General features: G+C 48.9%; 1 protein-coding gene across 1 annotated transcript in view; it reads left to right on the forward strand.

Moving 5' to 3' along the window:
* Positions 1-18,613, forward strand: part of WNT9A (Wnt family member 9A) — a 68,341-nt gene that overhangs the window by 46,490 nt on the left and 3,238 nt on the right. Inside the window, exon 3 of the mRNA XM_074943449.1 lies at positions 6,583-6,845. Within this exon, the coding sequence (XP_074799550.1) occupies positions 6,583-6,845 (263 nt within the window). The remainder of the gene's footprint in view (positions 1-6,582; positions 6,846-18,613) is intronic.

Below are 18,613 nucleotides of genomic sequence, written 5' to 3' on the forward strand. Positions count from 1 at the left end.
TGTCCTCGACCTGGAGCCATTCCAGGCTGGGACAATATGGATGGTTAATTTACACTGTCTCTGTGAGCCGCTCTGGAGAGCAGAAGAGGGGAGTGAATATTAGTGGCGAGTCTTGTAAGTCACCTAACCTTGTGTGAAGGGAGGGAACTAAGTCTCACTGTAATACTGCATACAAGTGAAGCTAGTTGGAAAAGGCAAAAACCCACTTCCTGTTTTCCCTAATGGAAAACAAGATGGTGTTTTGGCAAAGTGCTTAGAGATTCCCTGGGTGAAAAGGGGGGGCTCTGGAAAGGCAAAAACTAACTTTAGACTCTCTCACCATCCCCTTTGAGATGGCCGAGTAATGCTATACCCTCTTCCAGATTGAGACATTAAGGGAAAGTCATCCCATCAATGAGAGCTGGGAATGGAACCCAGGTGTCCTGACACAAACACTTGCTCAGTGGCATGCTGTGACATTTTGAGTCAGGCATGCAACTGTACACTTGCTTGCAAAATGGCCTTGCACGTACAGTGCATGTGAAGTCACTCTGTGCAGAGGATGTCATTTTGTTCAGGGAGTAGATGGAATCGTTCTGTGGGTCCGGCTGGTCATGGGGCATACAACATGTGTCATTCGCGTAGGCACGGCACAGCACTGCCTCTGCTCTGACCATGAGACACTCCTTCCTCTCTGCACCTATCTTCAGGTAGTACAAAATTTAATCACTTGAAGTGTTGGGTCTAAACTGATGGCCTGTCCTTGACTGTGTGGAACAAGGAAAGTCCTATGAAACCCTAGACTCTGAACCTGAGCTATAAGACGTTTAAAAATATCTCCGCTTGCCAGAACTACCCCTGGTTAATGGAGCTTACAGAGTACAAGCTCTTTCTTATACTGACACCTGGAGGCCACAGTCTGTTCCTTCCAGCTGAGAGCTGGCCTGATGGACAGCCATTACCACATTAAAGGTGCTTGAATTTTAGCTGCCTAAAAACGTGGCTTAGCATAACAAATGACAGCCCTGCAGGTTCCAGTAGTCTGCCTGCTGCCTCGTTGTTCCATGTTTTATTTCTTTGGCATTCTCTGCCCTCCAGAGGCTGTAAATCCTGCCGATATTGTGCCGGCAGCATAATATGCTGCCCTTGGAATCTTTCACTTCTCCACAAGGGGAGTTCTTGGTTCCTGTCTCAGCACTGCAAGAGCCATTACCCTGGGGCAAAGGGGAAGGTGTGTTATCTAGTAATCTGCAGTTACTCAAATGTGCCAGGATGGAGATAGCCGCTGCCCGCCCCCCCCCCCCCACCCGCCTCCCAACTTTCTTTGAGCTACTGCACCTTTTGAAGGAGGAGAGAAACTTGCCTGTCTTCTCTGTATCTTGCATTCGGTCACCAAAAGTGCCTGATCACTGGGTTGTAACTTCCAGATAAGTGCTCCTTTTTAACGATTTAAAAAAAAAAAATCCCTTTTAACTGTATGTATTATCCTCTTTGGATGCCCTTTTTGGAGACTTGCAAGTGATCTGGAAATGGCTGAAACTGGATCACTGTAGATGGCAGGCTCTCCAGACACTTGAGGTTAGAATGCCTGCATTGATTTAGAGTCTATTATCTTGTTACAAAATATCTTGGTGCAATCAAATAGTGCACTGCAGAGATGGCTCTAATTCTGGCCAGAGCCAAATGTCACATGAACTTGACTGAACTGGCTGAGCTGCTGGAGAGAGATGATATGCAGGCCGGTGGGCATTGGGAATCTGAGTCTCAAAGGATGGAGGAGGGAGAAGTGGAGAATAAGCTTTTATACCTTTATGGGCTGGTTGTGAAATCGACCTAAGAGGAGCAAGCTTACATTGAAGTTTTGCTACTAAGCAGTGCCGTGGCAGCATGCCAGCCAAATGATCCCTTCTCACCAAATTCATTTTCAGGCTGTGTTTTGATACGCCCCCTGCAGTGCACAGAGCCTGGGCTATTTTATCTGGGGCCTGTTGCGCTCCCTGTGTATCCAGGGTAGCATTGTATTGACAAGGCCAAGAACCCAGATGCAAAAATGCCTGTTGCCTTTTTCTAGCACATCTGTTGCTGGCTGTTTCACATTGATGGCTGATGGCGTTTCCTTCAGTATCTCTAGCCACATATTGATCTCCTGTTCCAATATCATGCTTTATACTGTAAGCAGGTCTGAAGGAATGCTTCCCTGACAGCTAGCTGGGAGGAGAAGACTGTGGGTGTGTTTATGTAAATACAGTTTGCTCCTGCTCTTTTTCCATATTCATCATTTACAGCTGTGTCAAAGGATCAACTTTGGCTGGTGTTGGGTACAAATGACCTTCGTACTGAATGGTAACCGTATTTCAGCACCCCAGCAATGTTGTAATTTATTGTAGGAATACAGGAAAGCAGGACTGTGCTTAACCTGTCCCAAATGAAGGGGGGGCACCCTCAGTCGAAAAAACCTTGTTAAGCAGGGGCTTGAATGTCAGAGCCCTGTGAAAGTAAAAGGGGGTGGGAACAGGAGTTGTGGTGTCCTGGTCAGGAGGCTGCACTGCCCTGCATCCCCCCCTTCCCAAGAGGTCCTCTCTAGACTGGCTTAACCTGTTTTTCTCCTAAAAGGAATAGAGCTAAATAGGGTTCATTAGGAGTCTCTTTTGAGCAATTAAAACAAATCAGAGCTGAAATCACTTGATGAGGCAATGTTTCTGCCCAGCATGCAAAAGAGCTGAAAATCACTGAGACTGATGTGCAGAGGTCCCCCCCACCCACACACACACACCCAGGGTGGGAGGTGAACTCTGCAGATGCTGCTCTTGGTCAGTGCAGACCCAGAGTTCAGAGGTGCAACTGTGAGTGGGGTGCAGAAAAGGCTCAAGCATGTAAAAGGGACTTTTGGGTTGCTGGACTTAAGAACCTGAGGGGGAAAAGGGCACTACCCAACCTACTTGGGGGTTGGTCTTTTACTCATGGCTTGTGTTTATGAACCCTGTTTGTGGTGGTTTCCCAAATTAATGCCAAGTTACTTCCCTCCTTTTATTAAGTTTCTTTTCTACACTCAGACTCTGTGCTTGCAAGAGGGGAAGTATTGCCTCTCAGAGGCACCCAGGGGTGGTATGTTTCAGAGTAACAGCCGTGTTAGTCTGTATTCGCAAAAAGAAAAGGAGTACTTGTGGCACCTTAGAGACTAACCAATTTATTTGAGCATAAGCTTTCGTGAGCTACAGCTCACTTCATCGGATGCATCCTGTGGAAAATACAGAAGATGTTCTTATACATACAAACCATAAGAACATCTTCTGTATTTTCCACAGGATGCATCCGATGAAGTGAGCTGTAGCTCACGAAAGCTTATGCTCAAATAAATTGGTTAGTCTCTAAGGTGCCACAAGTACTCCTTTTCTTCAGGGGGTGGTATGTAATTTTCCCAGGTTACTGGGTGGGAACTTGAGCCGGTTCTGTGTTGGATCGATGGAAAGGAACCCCTAGATGTTGAACCCAGCTCTGGCTGCCACTGGCTCCACCTGGCAGAAGGGTTACAACATGGTTGCAAATTCTCATTTCTGTACTTTATAGTGTAACACGGACAGACCCTGGCCGTCAGCAGCTGGGATCAAATCTGGGACCTCTTAGAGATTGACAGCCTTGGCTAAGTGGTCTCAGTGCCACTAGATGGGACAGAGCACCACACCCAGGAGATGTGCATTACAATAGCACTCGCAGCAGCAGAGAGACCAGTGTCCTACTCCAAAAGCACTTGCCTCTATCCCTATCTAAAGATTACCACTTCTAGCTATATAGAGCTTATGACACACACCTGAGCAGTTTGGAATCCCTTCAGTGGAGCACACTGCTTCACCCTACAAATCTAGGAATCTCTCTGCCAAATCCAGTTTCTCCTCTGTTCTGTTCGCATCCAAAAGTTAGCAGGAGAAAGTTGCCACAAACCAATATCGGAGTGTTGAATGCTCCCATTGATTTTTACATTTGTCGGTGGCCGCTCTGTAATACACAATCTTTCCTGTGACAGGGGATCACTTATGGCAGGGGTGCTCAGTTGCCGTGATTGGAGCAAGTCTGCAACTCTAATAGAGGTTCGCCTGCTTGAGATGGGCCAAATCATGGGGTTGTGTGATGATTGTGGCATGGGCAACAGTCACCTTCAGCCACTGCCCTTTGAACGTTGGGTTTTGTAACACCTCTAGAGTCTAGCCTGTCTGGTACCAAGATAAGAAACAGCCAACAAACGCTGCAGTGTGTGGAATTGAGGATTTTCGTAGGGGCCATGCCTCTCTGCATTCGTATTGGGTGTGTTTGGCGGGGAATGGCCCTGTGTAGAGATATTTAGCTCTGTGTGGCCTGCAGTAAATGGGGGGTGATGGGGGTTCACCCACCCCAAGAGCACCTCCTCCTGGCTAGGCCTGGCACAGCAGCGTTCTTGCCATATGGTGCCCCCTGCTGATGGCCACTCTACTGTGGTGGTGGTCTCTTCCCATAATTCAGTGCTCTCTTCAGAGCTCAGCCCTCTGTTTAGGTCACTCCATGGTCCCCACTTCCAGGATATCAGTCTCACACAGGACCAACTGTATGGAGGGCACCTCCAGCAGTTCTGTGCCACTTCCCAGTGGCTGGTAGGGGAATCCCAGGCCCACCCTCTACACTGGGTTCCAGCCAGGAACCCTATAATCAGCAGCCAACCCCTACAGTTTCCTTCCTTCCTTCTGTTTCCTTGGGCTTCTTCCTACCCTGCCTTCTCAGGCAAGGCATTCTTTCCCCACCGGGGTTGACCATTCTTCCGGGGCTCATTCTTCCCCCTGAGCTTCCTCCTTCCCACCTTGTCTCTCTGACAGCAGACTGGTGTCCCTGCAGCCTTCTCCTGCTACTACAGCTTCTCCCCCAGCTGGCCTTCATCAGCAATTAGTATTTATAAATCCCTGGGCCTCCTGTCAGAGGCTTCTGGGCCACCTTAACCCCTTCAAGGCTGGTGTGGGCTCAACACCCCATCACATTGGGCTATGACAATATAATGCCCAGCTCCTAGACGGAGCCTTCCATCAGCAGATCTCTAAGTGTTTCACAATCTCTTGTGTTTATCCTCCCAACACCCCAGTGATGTAGGGCAGTGCAGTTATCCTCATTGTTCAGATGGGGAACTGAGGCAGAGAGGCCAAGTGGCATGCCCAAGGTCACACAGGAAGTCTGTAGTAAAGCAGGAAATGGAACCTGCATCTCCAAGTTCAGACTTCCAGTAGGCCCTTGCTGTCAACCTGACTCTTACATAGTGCTGTGTCCCTAGAAATCCATGGATCTGGGAATGCCCTGCAATGCTAAAACTGGTGCTGGCCCAGCACCATGTAATCTCACTCCTGAAACTACTGCTTTGCATGGCCACTGCCAGATCCCTTCTAGCAGCATGAACCTTCATGTCTTTGGGTGACCGACTAGCTGACAGACACTAGTCACTGTCTCACCCTTTGCTTGAGTGATTCACAAGATAGGGATTCTTGAGACTGATCCAGAACCGAATTCTGGGATCTGATCTCAAACATGCAGTAGCTTTGTCTTGATAGTAGGGGACATAGGAGCCATTTCTGTCTTCATCAGCTCCTTGCGTAATCTTGATCCAAGTCACTTAACCTGTCTGTGCCTCAGTTTAATTAACTGTAAAATGGATACAGTCGCTACATTGTGTGGGGGTGTGTGCATGCACACAAGACACTTTTCAAATGTGACAGTGCCTTTTGGTAATGGGCCAGCTGCTGTGTAAGTTGCTCTCCTCCCTGCTCAACTGTCTTGGACATTTATAAGGAATAATAACATACCTAGTTGTTTCCTTGAGCTCATGTCCTTCTGGAGCAGAAAGTCTTGTTCATATTCCCCACTGTAACAATTTAAGTGCAAGTGGTTCTGCTGTGCAACACAGTCATGATCATGAAGCTCTTCCTGACCTCAAATTTGTTTGTGGATTACTTAATGAGGATTTTGACTTGTTCCTCTGCTGGTTTTGGAGGCTGGGGATCTTCACAGATGCCCTCCCACCCCCCGCCAAAAAAACCCCAACACTTTCCCTCCTCCTTCCTCTCTGACTCAGGCATGGGCCTGGTCTATACTAACAATTCCTAACCATCATACCTATGCTGGTATGAGTGTTTCTTGTTTGTTTTAACTGGCATAGCTATGTCAGTATAAGCTCTACTGTAGATATAGTTTATAGCCGTATAAAAGTGTCTTTGCCAGCATAGCTTCTTTCTTAGGGAACTGGAGTGAGCTATGCCAGTAGAAGCCCTTTTTATGCCAGCATAAACTGCGTCTACACTAGGAGGGTTTGCTGGAATAGCTACACCAGCAAGTTTCCTCGTGTAAACAAGGTTTTAGCCACACATAGGATGAGAGCTGCAGGTTGAGTGCTTATCTGTCCTTTCTCTCCTCACTTCTCTGCCACAGAGAGATTGTTCTTTTATATTCTCCAATATTTCACTCTGTCGTATAACCCTGTGTGGAGTAATGCTTTTGGCATGACTTAATCCCTTCAGTCCAGTCCATTGGAGATAACTGTGTCCAGCAAGGCGGTCCTGCCACAAAGTAACACCATCCTTTCTCTTCCTCTCCTAGGTTTTAAGGAAACAGCCTTCCTTTATGCTATTTCCTCGGCCGGGCTCACCCACGCCATGGCCAAGGCCTGCAGCGCTGGGCGCATGGAGCGCTGCACCTGCGACGAGGCCCCCGATCTGGAAAACCGAGAGGCCTGGCAGTGGGGCGGTTGCGGTGACAACCTCAAGTACAGCAACAAGTTTGTCAAGGAGTTCCTAGGGAAGAAATCCAACAAGGACCTGCGAGCCAGGGTGGACTTTCACAACAACCTTGTGGGCATGAAGGTGAGAGACTGCTCCTTCCAGCCACCCAATCTGGCTCCTGTGGAAATCGGCTCTTGGGGGAGTTAAGGGGTGGTCTGGGTTAATTCACTTTGCCTTTCACCTCCCTAGAGTTGGGTCTGAAGTGGACTCGGAGGAAGTCTCCCCTCCCCATCTTCTGGACTTGATCTCATCTGGCTACCTCTTGATAATACCATGGCCACTGCCAGGGTGCATAAGCGCCTCCCCTCAGGAGGAGCAGAATTGCACACTGTTGCTGTCAGGACTAAGATGCCCCCTGAAGAGCTTTTGAGAAGCTTCCCACCTTCTGCAGCAAGGGAGACTTGGATTAGATATTCAGATAAACATTCTGTAAACTCTGGAATAGGCTTCCCAGGGAAGGTGTGGAATCCCCATCAATGGAGGATTTTTAAGAACAGTTTGGACAAACCTGTCAGGGATGGTCTAGGTATACTTGGTCTGCCTGCATGTAGCTTAACGTAGCCAGGATAGATTGCCCCACCATCATTCAATGATAACTGTAAAGATGCAGACAAGAGGCTGTGTTTGACCTGGCTTTGTTCACTCTGGCTGGCGAAGCAATGCTACCCCTGGGTTGGCCACAATAAGAGCTAAACTGTACTAAAACCTGGTGGCTAAACCCATTGGTATGGTGTGGCGGTAGCTGTTCTTTTGGGTGGAATAAGGAGCGTTCCTTGTAACCTGTTTTTTCCTTGTGTCCATCTTGTCACTTGTACATGGAGCTGAGCATTAATTCTCAGGGATAACAAGGAGTGCTAGGTGCGCATGTCAAGGGAAGTGTGGGAACCCTCTGCTTTGGCAGCCTCTCTAGCCTGATACCTTCATGGAGGGGGATGCCAATAAAGGGTTAATCCAGTTCAAGGTCACGTTTCTTGGCAACCTCCTCTTCTCTTCCTAAAGAAACTGGACCTGGCTTTTTGTGCTCCAGCTTCTCCAACCATTGACTAGCACCAAAAGCTAAATTGATAGCTGTGATGGGAGGGCTGCTTGAAAACCAGCTGGTGCCTTGACTTTTTTAACTAAATGGGGGAATCTACCCTGTGTTTCAAAATAGGCAACTCTTAATCTGAGTTAGCACAAACCAACTTGAGAGACTGCACTAGAGCTCCCTTTTAATATCTAAGGTACCTGTAGGACCCCTGTTACTGTCGTATCTGAGCATCTCCCAGTCTTTAATGTAGTTATCCCTTCACAACACTCATCTGAGGTGTGATCCCCATTTTACAGATTGGAAAGCCAGTGATTTGCCCAGGGTCACGTAGGAAGTCTATGGCTGAGCAGGGAATTCAACTTTAGGGCCCTAGCCTGGGACTTGGAGCCTGAACACTGGGCCACAACTGTCCACGCTAGGGGTTGCCCTGGCTTAAAGGCATCCGTTTAACTAAACTAGTGTGGACCAGATGCATCCGTGCAGTGCACCATAGAGCCTGCTTTGGGTTGGCTTGGGGGTGGGCAAGAAGACTCCTCCCTCCCACAGCTTGCCTTCAAGAGAGCCCTACCCAGACACACTCTCCACCCCGGCCATGGACCGACACTGGAACAATCTGGTAAAGGTGCAGCCCAATTTTGGGTGGTCTCTCTCTCTCTCTCTCTCTCTCTCTCTCCCCGCTTCTCAGCAGCATGGATTGCCCCTCCCGCCCCGCACATTATTCCCCAACCCTGGCAGAATGTGTCACGGGTGCCCTGAGATACAGCAGAAGGGAACTGCACCTAATTCACTGAGCTGGCAACAAACTCTAGTCTCCTTCCAGTCAACAGAGCAACTTCTCCATGGACAAAGGCTATTAAATGCGCCATGTATTTCTAGGTGGTGGTATTATTCTGCCCTGTCCATTTTAAAACAAAACCCCTAGTTTTGCCTCTTGGTAGAGGTTCTGACTTCACTTCTTGACACCCTTGATGTGTCAACTGTAACTTCCCGCAAAGACTGAAATCCTCACTGAGCTGGTTATGCCCATTCGGCCTTGCAAAGTGCTTCCCATATGACCTCAATTGCTAATGAAAGGGCAAGCTTGTCTGGCGTGAGGATGAGGTAATTAGACTTTGGACCTCTCCAGCATCCTCTTTATTGTGAAGCATGAGCTCTGAATAGCCCACTTATTAAAAAAGCAATTTCCCTTCCTCTGCCAAATCTACTTGAGCTCACTCAGCTATTCTCCCCACCCACCTCCCCCTGCTGAAAGAAGTCAACGCCACAAAGCTCCATGGCTGGCAGCGAAGTGGAAGAGGCTCAGTTATATTACAAAGCGAGGCTGGACGCTATTCCACCACCCTCTTCACCCCCTCTTTTGTAACCCATTAATGAAAAGTCAGAATGTTAGCACACTCAATTAGTTCCACTGGGCTTGAGTAAGTGATGTTTTAATTAAATTTCGTCCATGTTTCTCAGCGAAGTATCATTAAACGTGACTTTGCAACTGTCTCTCTCTGGAGCGTTGCTAAATTCCTGTAATCCCACAAAGGCCTGACCTTTTCCCTGAGGCATGTTTGGTCAAGCATGCCTTACCAGTCTGAGGGGCACTACGAGAGGGGATGCAGCTACCCAGGAAGGACCATTGTTCCCAGCCCTCTCTCCCTTCCTCCAGTCAGCTGAAGGGGACAGGAACGTGGGTGACTGTCAGCTGCCTCTGCAGGGTGGTGCATTCAAAGGCCTGTTCCACCAGGGAGGATGAGGGTGTAGAGCAAAGGAGGCAGAAAAACTGCAAAGCAGCGAATTCCCACTGCCCAGTCTCTTGAGACCATAAATCCATCAGAAGTTGTTCCCCCTCATGCAGTAATTAAGTTTCCTTGCTTTATTTTGGAGTAACCTGAAAGGCCAGTTGAGGGGTTTTGGCCTGCTGAGATTATGAACAACTACTAAAGGCCCATTCCCAAGCCAGCTGCTGAAGGCTATAAAATGGATCCAGCTTATTTCAGGTCTCTGCATGAGTGGGGTGTTTCTTTTTTTCCCAAGCTCATGTTTGTAAGGGCAGGAATGGGAGGGAGAATCCTACTAGAGCACTGGTTCCCAAACTGTGGGGCATGCCCCCTAGGGGGCATGGAGGAACATTTGGGAGTCGGGGGGGAGATCAGGGCAGGAGCACCACCCAGCCATGGTTCTTCGCCTGGCCCTAGCCTCGGCAACTGGCCATGGCTCGGTTCCTGGCCCCATTTCCCATGTCCGTGCCATGCCCCCCCGTCCCCCGAGGAGCTGTGGCCCTGTTCCTGGGATGGGGGTGCACAATCGGTGAGGGAGGGGGCACGACCATGAAAAGTTTGGGGACTGCTGTACTAGAAGTGGCTTTAGCAGCAGGTCACTGTTCCCCTCGAGGCCCACAGAGTGCGTCGGACCCCATTTGGTAACAACTAGGGATAGCCGTGCTTTGGCTTTCAGCACCAAGAGTGTGGTTGGGCCCCATTGTAACTGCCAAAAAAGAGGAATTTGGTTGGTGTCCATAGGGAGCTCTAGGACTGAATGGTCTGGCTGGTCAGCTCTCCTGCCCCTGGAGGTGACCTCTCCATATGAGGCCTGAGGTGGAAGTCTAGCCTGTCCCTCTCTGGGGTACTGTCCCTGGCCCCAATCACTGGAGTATCAAACTATCTGACCAGAATGCACTTTGAGGGGGAGAAGTGCTAATATCACCATCTGTAAGGTAACTGAGGCATAGAATGACTTATCCAAGGTCACATAGGACCTCTCCTAGAGCAGAGACTTGAACCTAGGACTCCTACAGCCCAGATCGCTACACAATCCTTCCTTTTTCTACCTGTCTTTATTCCCTGCAGACAAGGAGATTTCATCTCCAGAGCTGTCAGGCAAGGCTTCTAAGGCTAAATGCATGCAAGGATGTGTAATGATCACTCCTTTCAACAAGTGAAAGCATGAGACACAAGCATGTTGCATATGCAATTCTTTAGGGGTACATATGGCTGCAAATTGTACCTGCATTTTTCCATCCGCAGCAAATCGCTCCTGCAAAATACTGGCATCTGGAGGGTCAATTACCTGACCTATACCTACAAATCAAACAGCTAGCAAGGCAACTGCAGGTAGAAAGATACAGGCATACGTTTTATTTTTCCAGGTTCAGATTTGCCTTGCAAAAGCCATTCTGAAAAGGAAGGCCTGACCATGAACTTGCCACTGGAATTCTTTCCAAGTTAACCCATCAGGAAAAGTACTTATCCCTCTCAGAGTGCTTACAAACATTAACCAAATCAGGAAGAATCTTGAAGCTAAACTTTCCCTGCAAAACACTGCTTTAAAGCTGGGTTACATTCTTCTAAATATCATTAAATTGAATAATAAAAAAAATCTAAATGTAAAAGCGGATAGGGGAGGAAACAGATGCAGTTATTGTTTCTAGAATGACCATCTAAAAGGAAGTTCTGTTAGCATATACCTCTTGGATTTTTCTTTCCCTGCTCTGAACACATGTCTGAATCCACACCTGGAAAAGTGTGAGGAGCAGGTTATTGATCTGAGTTAAGGGAGCTGCAGGCTGAGCTCTAAGAATAAAACCGTCTAAGAATTCCCGTGACTATGTGCCCAGCTCCTGAGTTTAGACAATTCCAGGAACTGGTTTAAAACCATTGAATGATTGCCTAGTGGGGGGCAAATGGGGATCTGTGCTCAGCGTTTTGGCTAAAACTGCAAGCTTGTTTGTTTGCAGAATGTCCAAAACTCTAATTTTTTTTAGACTGGACTTTAGCTGGCGACCAAGTGCAGGCTACAGGTGCTGCTGTTGTGGGGAAGGATTATGCCACTGCATTGCAGAGTGGTGCTCTGCTGTGATCCCTCTTCCCCGAGTGTGTGTTGGAAGTGGGGTGCTCCAGTGCTGGCTAATCAGTTTGCTGCTGTGTGAACAGATGAGAGGCAGAAAGTCCTGTGGTACCTTATAGACTAACAGATGTATTGAAAGCTTATGCTCCATGGGTGAATACCCACTTCTTCGGAGGCATGTAGTGGAAATTCCCAGAGGCAGGTATAAATATGCAAGCAAGAATCAGGCTAGGGATAACGAGGTTAGCTCAATCAGGGAGGATGAGGCCCTCTTCTAGCAGTTGAGGTGTGAACAGCAAGGGAGGAGAAACTGCTTTTGTGGTTGGCTAGCCATTCAGTCTTTGTTTAATCCAGAGCAACAGAGATGCTCCAAATTCTTGAAGTGGTGTTGCACCCTAATCCTCTTCCCATGCATCCTTAAAGGGGATTAAGTGAGACGCCCAGATAATCCTGGCAAGTGACCCGCATCCACACTCTGCAGAGGAAGGCAAAAGCCCCAGGGCCTCTCCAGTCTGACCTGGGGAGAGAATTCCTTCCTGATCCCACATAGGGTGATGCATCCGATGAAGTGAGCTGTAGCTCACGAAAGCTTATGCTCAAATAAATAAATTGGTTAGTCTCTAAGGTGCCACTAGTACTCCTTTTCCGTTAGACTCTGAGCATGTGAGCAAGGACCAGCCAGCGAAGCACTAGAGAGAGAGACAATGCTCTTCCACCTCAGAGCCCTGGCCTGCTCAGTGTCCCATCTCCAGCTGTGAGCATCCCTGATTTAGAGGACAGAGAAAGCTCTATTTAAAAAGTTCTCTTCCCCCATAAATCCAGTGGTGTTGAAGGCAGCATGGTTGAGTGCGTCAAGCAAAGGCCTGGGCATAGAGCGACCAGGCTTCTGTTCCTGGTTCTGCCCCAACCTGCTGTGCGAACTTGCATCACCTTAATATCACAGCTGAAATATTTCTGATGTAAAAGGACCCCAGTGGTAGATGCAAGATCAGAGTAAGTCTGTGAGAGATGGGGGCAAAGCGGGTAACTCGGCTCCCCATGGGCTTCCGCTCAACTAGCTAGTATGTGTTCCAATCGACGCTCCCTTCTCTAAACTAGAAAGCGTGAGGTAACCTGACCTAACACGCTGCAGAAATCCTATTCAAGCCACACGTGCCATCCCCTTCTCTTCCCTCCCACTGTCAAGTTACAGCAATCAGCCTGAATGAGCTGGCACTGCCATCGCTCGGAATCTATTCTCCAGCACTGCGCAGACCTGTCCACCAGCAGATGCCCTCTCCTGGCTGCCTCTCTCTTGCGATGTGGTGAGACCCCCCCAAGCCATGGCTTTCCATGGAAGACTTCCATGAGCAGCTGAATTGTGACTGATGGCAGTGAGGGAGGGTGGCTGCGAGAGGAAGCTCACTAGGATTTTCACTGTAGCCACCTCTAAGATTCTTGAATCTTCACAAGCCCCAGAAGAAGAGATTTTATGGGGAGCTCGGTATGTGTCCCTGTTATGCACCAGCACTGTAAATGCACCCTTCTGGAATGGAGGAACTGGTACGCTCGTTAAAAATAGGGGAGTAGAAACTTGATGCTCAGTTCCACCCTGTGCCAGGGCTGAGTAGTCCTGGCTGTGGGTAACCGTGGGGCTGGCAGGGAGATCAGGACAATGTTGCCAGGTTTGTCTGGTGGTTTTAATACTTATAGTTCATAAACTGCCGTGTTCCTTCTCCAACAGACCCACCTCCATCAAACACAAAAACCTCAGCCAGACGCAATAAATCTCCACTCACCTTTGGCCCTGCAGTGAAGGCTTGCACCCATAAAACCTTGCAGCCTGCATTCTTTGCACTTGCCTGTCCTCTAGGGGGTGCCATAGTCTTGCGTTTCCTCCAGTGCTGCTGGCATACCTGCAGAGATGGGCCAAGGTGGTCAAATTGTCCATCCCGTCTGATACTGCAAGCGTGTCAAACAAGCATCTTCTAAATGGATCTAAATACAGCTGGCACAATCGCATCATACAGGATCCTACTCACCAGCCAAGTCAACAGTGGAGTGCCAGAGGTAGATAATCTCACGCACTGGGTTGCTTGCCGGAGCACAAGGGAGTGGGTTGTAGGAGTGAGGAGGAGAACCAGCAGCCTCAGGAGTTTGCTCCAGGAGCGTGAAGTGACTGCAGTATAGACCTTATGCAAGCCTCTCTCGTCAGCTTTGCCCAGCACACTGGTGGTCTGGGCATGAAGTCAGGTATAAGAACTTGTTTCAGTTTTCACTGGGGGAGTGGGGTGTGGGGGGAGAACCAGTTTGAAGTGACTGCAGGAGAGCAAGCATAGGGGCTCTCTCTTAGTGTTTTGAAATGTGTTCTGTGTGCTCTTGTCTAACGTTGTGGGATTTCTTGCAGAGTTGGCTAGACAGTTTGGCACATAGCGTGTAACAGCTTCTGACCAAGCTGGCCCAGCTGAGCACTGTAAGCAGTAACACATCGCTCTCTGTAACCCGTCACTTGTTTGAATGCTACTGTGTATTATTGGATTGCATTTGAGAAGGTCTTGGCTGTCACAGGAATGAAGTGTGACCATTGGCTGGGGTTTGCTTAAGGCCATACGATGCGAAGCATCTTTCTAAAAATGACTGTAATATCAGGATTGGGCCGGGCCCCAGCTCCCAAGTCCATGACCTATTGCAGATTTGCATGTGGTGGATTCATGCCGCCAAGTAACTAAGAACCCGTTGGTCGGGGAAATGGATTTAAGCCAGTCATCTGCTGTTGTGGGGCTATAACATAGGCTGACACCGTCATGGGTGGGAGGGGGGGCGTGAAGGTTGATTTCAAGACACTGAGTAAAGCCAGATGGCCCAAAGGAAGAGTGCTCAGCAGTGGTACCTTTTACGGGAGGGAGCTTATAAAACAGACTGTGTTCTGCTTTGCTGTTTTAAGGGATGGTTATAGCTTGTCCATTTAAAGTAAAAACAAAGCCTCTCTCGTGGAAAATGTGGAGTTGGGTGTTTTATTGCCCTCTGGGGTAGGGGGGAAGAACCAGAACTATAAAAAATATAATTATTCCAATCCATGAAAAGTACAGGCTACCCACGACTGTCCAATTAAGATGTCCTCTTGGTTTTCCCAGCAGCCACAAAGTAGTTGCAGGGCTCAACCCCCCTGTGGAGAGGGATGGGTGGAGTAGGTTACCTAGCCCTTTCTAAGGGGGATGGGCTCCAGCAGTAAGAAGTCTCTCTGGGACAGTCTGGTAAATAATGCCTCCAAATTGGACCAGATCCTCCACTCGGCTAAATCAGTCAGTGGAGCGATGGCGCTTTGTTCCAGCTGTGAACTTGGCCCGTATTCCCCTCTCCTTGCAGTCACCTAGTGCTGGCCGCCTCCGGCTTCCTCTATTAAACCAGGCCACTTTGTGCAGCAACCTCCTTTCCTGCAGCACTGGGCCTCCCTGCCTCCTGCCATCTTCCCTCCCATGCCTCCTATCTCCTGTGAAAACACATTCCTTCCATTGCCCAGCCCCTGCTCCTACGGAGCTCCGAATCATTTCGACGTGCAGTAAGTAAGAACAGCCCGTGTACAAATTAAAGCTGTAACGGGAAGAACTCCCTAGGTTGACTGGTGTGTGTACACCTTGGAAATAGATACAGTCTGTCTTTCCATTCCCGCCCCAGCCCTTCCCCGAAATCACATCCTGCTTTGGATGTCTCCATCCCCTGACATCAGCCTTTCCGCAGCCACAGAATGTGATAGTGGAAGATTGGGGACACTCGAGTAAAGAAATAAACACCTCTCCTCCAGGCCAGACACTACCCTTGCAGCCCCACAGAAGTCGATGGGTTTAAACAAGGGCAGAATCTGACACGAGACCCCGTACAAAGGTGTCAGTTTTGGTTTCAATTTGCAGGGCTTCCCAGCGTCCTTCTCCTTCCCACCCCCAGCTTTGAGTTTGAAGGACTTAAGTGGAACTGCCCCTCCTTTGTGTGTGCGTGTGTGTGTGTGTGGGGGGGGCTTGAAATCGTGCAACTGTGGCCTCTTTGAAAAGCAGTTGGTTTTCCCACCCCCAGGGTGTGACCCACTGGGTAGAGCAATGGACTTCAACTGAGGAGACCTGGGTTGTTCTTGGCTCTGCCAATGGCCTGCTGGGTGACTTGGATAAGTAATTTCACCTCCCTGCCTCAGTTTCCCCATCTGTACAGTGGGGATAATTATGATGACCCTGACCTTTTTGTCACAAGATTGTGTAGGCTCGCTCTGTAACATACTGTGCTGAAAGAGGGGAGGGATAGCTCAGTGGTTTGAGCATTGACCTGCTAAACCCAGGGTTGTGAGTTCAATCCTTGAGGGGGCCATTTAGGGATCTGGGGGGGGGAGAATTGGGGATTGGTCCTGCTTTGAGCAGGGGGTTGGACTAGATGACCTCCTGAGGTCCCTTCCAACCCTGAGATTCTCTGATTCCAAGAGGCTCCAAGATTTGCCCAACTAGCATACCTTGGAGGGAGGCAGGAGATGGGAGAATAAAAATGGCCAAAGAGGCCACGTGAGTCACTGGTGTGCTGAAGTCTTCAGCAAACCTGCATAGCATGCTCATGGCTCTGCCACTCCGCCATAGACTCTTTGCAAACTAGTGGGCTTTGATTCCCGGCCTCACTTGCCGTCACACTCTGGGTCACATCCTACCCCTGGAAGGGCCAGAAGAGCTTAAACTGTGGCTCTACTGTGGAGTGGAGGCAAAATACCATAAAGGCTGGTGTTTCTTAAATGCAGCCATCCAGGGCTTTTCTTGTGGCCACAGCTTCCTGGGCTATGATGGAAGGGCAAAGTAGTGCCCCCCTCCCCAAATGTACCACCTTAGTGTTGGTTGCTGGGGCTGCCAGCAGGGGTTGGGGCCCTGTCCCCCTCTGTAGTCACCTGGGGCACAACACTGGAGGAGCAGGCAGCCGGTGAGTTCTCCACCTTCCCAGGGGTGGTGGGGCTCAGGCTTTGGGCTTCAGCTCAGGGGTGGCAGGGGGCAGCAGGCTCTGGCTTCTGGATCCAGCCCTGGGCACTGGCTGTGTGACGGCAGGGTCCAGCCATATGGCTTCTGACTCCATCCACAGGCCCCGGCTGCAGGACTTTGGGTTCTGGCTTCAGGCCCCACTAACTCCCCTGGCCCTCCCCCAGGGTTTAATTTGTCCCCAGGCTTGCCTGGGCTGAGTAAGTCTGCTGTGAAAAGTGATACTTGTATGTTTGCTAATCTCACTTTTCACAACAGACTTACTAGCTGTCAATAAATAAATGACAACAATTGTGATGTGCATATTTATTTGATTTTTTTTCTAAGCTAATTAAGTGTTTTAGGAAAGGGCAAGAGCAGCCACCAGCCAGAGTTGGTGGCCATACTCTGAGGCCACCAAAAAATTTGTCCTGAGAAACCCTGGTATAGGCCCTGTGTATCCTGCATCCCACTGAGATCTGTAGTGGGCCTCTGTGCTATGGGATAGGAATGGAAGTGCTCATCATGATGGGTCTTTCCACATGACTACAATGTGCCTAGAGAACAAGTAGCTGTCTCCATTAATATGCCTCTTATATGAAGCCACAGGCTTCTACCCCCACTCAACTTCCTCATAGTTTCCACTATTTTGGATCACTCAGACTGAGGCCTGGACCCCTCAGGCCTCTTACATCAACTGGATTTTGAGAACGCCATTGAGGTCTCTGGAGTACCATACACTATATAATTGGGAGGGAATCTGACCCTGCACAGGTAATGACTTATAGCCTAGTGACGTATGCAGAATTGCTTCTGAAGGCTCCAGGTTTTTAAAGACTTCGTCCTTGCCTGTAGCATTGAATAGGGGAATTATTAACCCCATGTGGAGACTAGGGCTGGGCGAAACCTTTTTTTCACTGAAAAATGCTGATTTGAGTTGACTGAAACATTTTGCCAATTGGTGTCTATTTTGGAAAACTGCTTCAGGCCAGGGGGCCAGTTCAGAAATCTTGAAATGGTTTAGTCCTTTCCACAACAATGTTTTGCGCGCCCCCCCCCCCTTTTTTTTTTTTTTTTTTTTTTTGGACTAAAGTCATAAGGGGTTGTAGGAGCCATTCACAAAGTGGTGATGGCCCCCTATCCCGGTGGTTAACCGTTTCCAGTTCTTACTCCAGAGCGGGGATTCAAACTGGGTCTTGCATCCCAGGCAAATACCTTTAACCACTGGGCTCTTGGGTATGGGGGTGGGGGGACATCTCCTTCTCCCTTTTTGTTAATGATGCTTACTTCCCCTGTGAATCTAGCCCTTTGCTTCCTTCCCCAAAAATGTTGGTTTCAGCTTGACCCAAAGCAAACTTTTTTTTTAAAACTGCCAGTGAACCAAAAAATCAGTTATTAGCCCAGCTCTGCAGCTGACACAATGAGATCATTGTGTTCACATACGTGAATGTGTTCCATCATTTCCCATCTGAACCTCTCCTTTTGGAGAGGAGAGAACAAAGGGGCGTCCTGGGTTTTCATAGCAAATTACAGCATGGTTCATTAAGCCTCCACTTGGCCAGTGAGCAGTGATACTTTGTGAGAACCTGTGCCCGCTCGCTGTAAGTTCTGGCAGCTCTTTGGATGAGCTGTCGATCTGTAGAATAGGATCATGAACTGGAGGGAACCCTCGATGACCTTGGTTGTATGCAAAGGTGTCTTGTTGATGTACTTAACTGACTGGTGTCTGTATGCTGTTGGCATCTGCTTGCTGGAGTCTGAACTGCTCAACTGTGTTTCCATAGGTGCTGCCCCGCTAATGCGGGTTCTGTGCCCCCATGTGATAGGGACCCTATGCTTTCTGGAGCAGGAAGGTTGTGGCAGAGGTGGAATTCCAGTCATGAAGTTTTGAATAGAGCGTAATGACAGCTGTGAGGTTCTACAGGGCTACTGATTTTACAGTAGCTTTCTCCTGCTTCCTCTTACCCTGCTTCAAAACACAGTAACTCGTTCTCAGTATGCTCAACCTGAGAATAGGACACTTCACTAGGTCT

Source organism: Natator depressus, chromosome 2 (genome assembly GCF_965152275.1).
Source record: "Natator depressus isolate rNatDep1 chromosome 2, rNatDep2.hap1, whole genome shotgun sequence".
NCBI lineage: Eukaryota > Metazoa > Chordata > Testudines > Cheloniidae > Natator > Natator depressus.